Source organism: Mytilus californianus, unplaced genomic scaffold (genome assembly GCF_021869535.1).
Source record: "Mytilus californianus isolate M0D057914Y unplaced genomic scaffold, xbMytCali1.0.p SCAF_13, whole genome shotgun sequence".
NCBI lineage: Eukaryota > Metazoa > Mollusca > Bivalvia > Mytilida > Mytilidae > Mytilus > Mytilus californianus.
In genome coordinates, this window is record NW_026262615.1 from 45,046,402 (window position 1) to 45,052,895 (window position 6,494).

The window sequence follows — 6,494 nt, forward strand, 5'->3', positions numbered from 1 at the left end:
ATAATCTAGTTATTAAAATTATCAAATTACAATAAAAAGAAATAAACATATGAGAACTGTATGACTAAGCATTACTAAAATAGTAAAGCAAAAGTAAAGTTTATAATTCATAAAAGCAGAAAACAAAACATTTCTATTTTATCTAATGACTTTTCCCGTAATTGATCCACTCAGTATTGTTTAGATGTAAGTATTAGAGACACCCTGAGGGCGTTAGTCTGATTGGGTGTATATCATTGACACCATGGTATTATGGTTAGTACAAACGATTATTTTAACCAATTAACAAGGAGATTGTTTTAATAGTTTGAATGTATTTTGTCATAAAAAGAACAATATGTAACAACACTAATAAATAAATGTGTCACACAAATCATCACATTAGCAGGTTTATTTAAGTCCAAATAGAATGTAAGAATAATAATCAAATTTAGAATACTAACATTTGGTTGATGAACACATTATTGAATTTAAAATATACAGCCTCTGGCATTTGTTAGCCTTGTATGTTTTTTTTTTATTTTTGTTCATCTATATGTTTCGGAGTTTAGTGTGACGTACATTTTCTCTGAACTAGACTACATTTGTGTTTAGGGGCCAGCTGAAGCCTGCCTCCGGGTGTGGGATGTTCATGCTGTGAACAGTGCTTGCCTTTGGCTCTCTACTGCTATTGTTGTCTCTTTGACACATTCCCCGTTTCCATTTTCAATTTAACTACATGTGTGTTATGTAGAGATAAGATTCTGTAGATTTCCAGTATAGAGAATAGAAAATGCAAAACCTACAATATATTTTGAAAATATCAAAGGCTTGTATATGAACTTAAATACTAATAGTTGTTTTGCTAGTAGTTTTATATCATTCTTCAACAATTTTAATTATATTTTACAAGCTATTTTTAGTTTTTTATGAAGAGAATTGTAGTTGATATCTTTGTCATTTACAAATTACCTATAGTTTTTATCCATATAAGCTCATGGTTTCATTAGTCAGACAGTAATGCAATGGTAGATCTTAAGTAGAAGCAGTAACATAAATCTGTAACATAAGACTTAATGAATGGAAATAACAAATATCTTAAAACATTTTTCTAATCTTAGTAAGCAAATTATCAGATTTTTCTTTCTTCACTCCTGACTGTATGATCTAGCATTGTTTGATGTCATGTTGCAGCATTATAATTAATTTTTGTATACGAATATGTTTGCATGAAAATGAATACAGCGACGTCGCACAACTGAAGAAAGATACGCAATCCATACTCAAAAGTAAGTATTTAACGATTTTAAATGTTTATTATTTATTGATTGTTATTTTTTTTAAATATCCTGTCGACGGCACAAAGTTAAAAGATTTTGAAAACGAGAAAAGATGAATGAAATACAATTTGGGTATAACATCAAAAAGTAAGCAACCAAACGACAAAAAATAACACAAGGCATTAAGAGGAAAACATAAAGTCTTTCACAGTAGACTGGTACCTACACAAACAAATGTGTTTTCTATCAACCGAAAAGACGAAGATAGTCAACTCAAAAACGTAGGCTTCTAGTGTTTATCGCTTTTAAAAATTCAAGTCAAAGCAACACGACGTGTGCATCATGTGGATGAGGTACTGATAACACCCTGATACGTAATAGTCCGCCCGGTTTATGGTGAGGTTCTTGTTAATCGGTCTTTAATAACGAACTCATCATATATACCAAGGTTAAAATTGTGTACGTCAGACGCGCGTGTCATCTACAAATGTTCTATACAAAGTGTTGTTATAGTTGTTTGTCTGATGCTTCCTGATTTTTAACTGTCTCCTTTGTCATGTTTGCATCTCCTCTCATTTTGAAATGCAACCATACAAAAAATATGCAATACCAACACAAACACATTTTATTCTATTATTGTCTTGAAATATCTACTCACCATCTTGATGATAATAACAGAAAGGAAAATAACTTGATTGAAAATCACTAATAAAAAACAATTTGTACCGGATTAAAAGGGATAACTGTCTTTGTGTTGTCTATAATAAATATTTGAATCCTGTCTTTTTAACAGATATTCCGGTGTATAAAGATGTAGTAAAGATGAACAAACAGTTGAAGAATGATATAAAATGGATCCTAGAAGGTTAGTATAATTGATTCAAGCGTTACATATACATGCAGATATATATTTTCCCGGAATTGTTTATACATTTGAGAACTATTATATCATGTATATTGGTAGGAAACAGTACATAAATCAACGAATTTAAATTTTACCTCAGAGCGAAGGAATGGAAGTCTCTTAAAAAATTGAAACAGTGTTAGGCTGTGGATAGTCAAAAACAATTGTTATAACAGACATCACTGACGAGCCATTTATTGTTGAAGTTTGCAGATGGTTCATTACAATTGGTTGTTTTAAAATAACACGAATGGAACCTTGGTGGAATGTTAGTCCCTTACATTATCACAAGCTCAGTAGCAAGTCATTCGGTACTTGCAAAAAATACGGCTATTGTTATATTAATTTTTTTTCTATGAAACATTTTGGTACACTTAAGGAATTATATCCTTCGTAATTATACATGTTTATAGCACGGATTTCTTTCAGTTTTTCCCCCCATTTATTATGTTTTTTCCTCTCTGATTTATCAGCTCTTCGACGTGTGTATATAATTTAAAATCAAAATATTTTGACCTTCAGCGTCACTAACGAAACACTATTTGCCATCATCAGGTGTAATACAATCGGTAGCGTTTATGTCATTAAGGAAAACAAAAGATACACATTTGGTTACGAATGTCAGTTAGAGTAAACAAAAATGGGCGGTTTAAATGAGAGGCGAAAGAAACCAAAATATAGAAATAAGAAGATGTGGTATGATTTCCAATTAGACAACTCTCCACAAGAGACATAAAAGGCCATTTAAGTTTAGAAGTCGAAAAAAATTGGAAATGCCATGGTATAGAACAAAAACAAAAAACTATCATAAGACTAACAACAGTATACAAAACACAACATAGAAAATTAAACACTGAGCAACACGAACTCCACCAAAAACCGGAGATGAGCTCAGGTGCTCCGGAAGGGATAACAAATCTTGCTCCTAATGTGGCATCCGTTGTGATGAAAAGAGGACAGGGTTATAGTTACAAAAATAGGAACATATCCTTACATACATGTATCTGCAAAACAAATATTCTAGATATTACCATCAGTGATCCACAAAATGACATTATCACAAATATGAACAATTGCTGACGGACTAAATCAACAGGAATTGGCACGACGAATTTAATAAATTTGTTGAAAGGGGGCATGTTAAATAACTATGATTGGAGCATATGGTACAAGTTCAATCTGTTGTCTATAAAAACACAATCAAGGATTCGTACTTCAACTGGTGTATTTATTTATAAACTTTTATAGCCTATATTTGACAATATATAAATATGCCTTTTTGAATAGGTAGATTTACAAATATAGATCAAGTCGTCGATTTGAGGGCTTGACACCAGGAATTAGTTCAAAAAAAGGTAATGAAATATGGTAATGTAAAGAAAGGCATACACATGTATACTTGAATTGAGTAAGAATGAATCAAAAGATTTGCATATTCATTTTATAGAGTCTCGTGGCCAAAAAGAAATTTCAAGGATTATAAGACTGTTGAAACATGAAGTTAAAGGTATGTAGAACGCATTGACTTTTTATAATCGTCAATATGTCTTTTCATTATTATAGCGAATATTAAAAAAAACAGGAGAAAAAAAATTAGGAAAATCTACATCGTTTCATATGAAAATAAATATTGTTTATGTTCAATAAAATATATTTCTTTCTATCAAATATATACAACTGTATTGAATATGAATTGCAGGAATATGTGGACGTACTGCAAAGGACTGCACCGAATTAAAGAAATCTAAAGCTAGCTCTGGTGTCTACAAAATATTTCCTAAGAAAACCAAAGGAGTTAAAGCTTATTGTGATATGGATACAGACAGTGGGGGGTGGACAGTAAGTTGTTTTCAAATATGGAATCAAACTATTCAAATCAGGCTAACTATGAAGTATGTTTCTATATTAAGATTTTTGTATAATGTTATGAGTATAGATTATACAATAGGATGCAACATAACATAAAAACGTACTACTTAAAGCAAAGGAAAATAAATTTTCCCTGCCTTTCAATATTGCAACTGTTTTAATAGACTACATAAAGAGTAATAGATAAATGATTTTACAGTGAAGATTACGTATACTAGTGAACATTAAACAACTGTGTTTGATAAATTATAAAACTATCAAAAGCAAATCAGAAAACAGACAGAAAATATAATTTAACTATGATAATTGTTTGTCCGATAATGATATTAATAACAGAAAAAGCAAAGAAAAAATGGATAGAAATTATCTCTGAATATAGCAAAGTTTTCACAAAGGGTTGTAAATTATATTATTATATTACAAATCACAATAAGAATATGAAATAGTCTTTACCCATGTTATCTACATACGTATTTGATGTTTATTGTTACGTCTATATACTGATATATGAGACATTCATTTATCATGTTTATTCTAATGAAACACACTTATTATTATTAGTCGCTTTTTAAGATAAGCTCTTAGTTTACCGATGAATTGTATACTAGTATTACAACCTTCTAAAAGACAGCACATAATAAGATCTTTCAAATAGCATTAGAATTAAAAATAAATAGTAAACATTTCTGATTATCTGAATACTGTTACATATGGAAATTGCGGTTGTTGGCAAAATGTCGATAGGAATGAGTTTCACTACATATTTGAATGTATTGCTTTTGCTGGATATTCTAGTTTAAATATCTTATCTCATCATTTCATTGAAGGTTATCCAGAAAAGATATGACGGTTCTGTTAACTTCCAGAGAACTTGGACAGAATGCGAAAACGGGTTCGGTAACGTCAATGGAGAATATTGGTTTGGTAGGTATATATAAAACATATAACCAATAAGTGTTATAACATATGATTAAAGCGTCTGCCACTTTGTTCTACCGACTAACATTTATCATTTGGTGTCAATAATTGGATAGATTTATGGTAGAAATTTTTAATTAGAAAATGATCTTCTTTAATTGTCATTGGTGTGAACACAACTATACATAGCAATCTTGTTACTTTGTACACGTGACATGTTCATTTTTTGTTTGATTTCTTGCAAGTAAACCCGTCATTATCAATTATTAAAATAAAAACTATAAACTTCACCAATTCGTCAAATGTTTACGCTAGGCATATACTAAAAAAAATCATTATATGGAAATACCTTGCTAATTAGCTACATGTATATGTCTGTATTTAGGCAACAAACATATTCACCGTTTGACGTCCAGTGGTACATACGAGCTGAGAATTGACCTCACTGGTAAAAGCAACAACAAGAAGTATGCTAAATATAAGACATTTGTTGTTGGAGATCCAGCATCACAGTACAAGCTGACTATTGGAGGGTATAGCGGTGATGCAGGTAAGACAATTGTTTATCGCTTTACTTTTAGTTTTTTGTATTATAATTTCTTCAACACTTGTATTGGGGATCGGATTTTTAAATATGTTGACCTCGTGCATTATTGAAGAGACATTAATTGTGGTAATGCACAATAGTGCAATAAAATTTGTATCCTTAACATAGAAATTCTATAAAGCAATGTTGAAACTGAATGAATTGTCATATCTGACTGTAATCTTAACATAGGCATGATCGTAGTCTCTAAAAGAAGTAAACAAACTACACATACTCCGATGAACTTGAAGCTACACTACAGTCAGGTTAACAAATATTGCATACGGCGAATGTGTGCGCGTATTTGTTGCAATTAATATTGTTAACGTTCATGTATGTTTTATGTGTTATATTTCAATTAAAGGAGATGCGTTAAAATACCACAACGGAATGAAATTCTCTACTGTTGACAGGGATAATGATTTACAAAGCAGTATCAACTGTGCCAATAAACAAGGACCGTGGTGGTTTCAAAGCTGTTCTAACAGTTCTCTGAACGGTCCATCCAAAGACAAATTGTTCTGGTATCAAATAAGCGGTCATTACGTGAAGACGTCGGTGATGATGATACGGAAGGTCTAGATAAATAAAAATCATTTATATATACATTGTACAAATTTTTATGCCACATTATGATCTGAAAAAAGATACATGTTTTGCTATGCATGCGTTTTAATTATCTAATAATTCAAATTATTAAGGAGGGGAATTTCGACAAACTGATTAAATGATTGTTGTATTTTAATATTAACAATAAACATGTTCCTGCACATGACGCAAACAAGTTAATCATTACCTCAATTTTGAAAGTTTATCCAGGATCACTCTGAAAAACGGTAAACTTTAAAAGTTTGACACGTAGTCTAAGCTTTGCTTTTATTAGTAATTTTCATGGGAACAATCATGTAACTAAAACAGATATGGGTATATCGTTGAAGACGGTTTGTTGCATCATGAT

General features: G+C 30.8%; 1 protein-coding gene across 2 annotated transcripts; it reads left to right on the forward strand.

The window, feature by feature from the left end:
- The first annotated feature begins 925 nt into the window (after positions 1 to 925).
- On the forward strand, positions 926 to 6,142 carry LOC127723745 (fibrinogen-like protein A). Of its 2 annotated transcripts, none has more exons than XM_052230495.1 (7): positions 926 to 1,268; positions 2,053 to 2,124; positions 3,611 to 3,670; positions 3,863 to 4,002; positions 4,860 to 4,956; positions 5,336 to 5,500; positions 5,901 to 6,142. In XM_052230495.1, exons 1-7 carry the CDS (start codon positions 1,160 to 1,162, stop codon positions 6,116 to 6,118), a joined length of 861 nt encoding a protein of 286 aa, XP_052086455.1. In that variant the 5' UTR covers positions 926 to 1,159; the 3' UTR covers positions 6,119 to 6,142. The 2 variants fall into 2 exon arrangements, with proteins under 2 accessions (XP_052086455.1, XP_052086456.1); XM_052230496.1 differs by having other exon boundaries at positions 5,950 to 6,142.
- Positions 6,143 to 6,494: the final 352 nt, after the last annotated feature.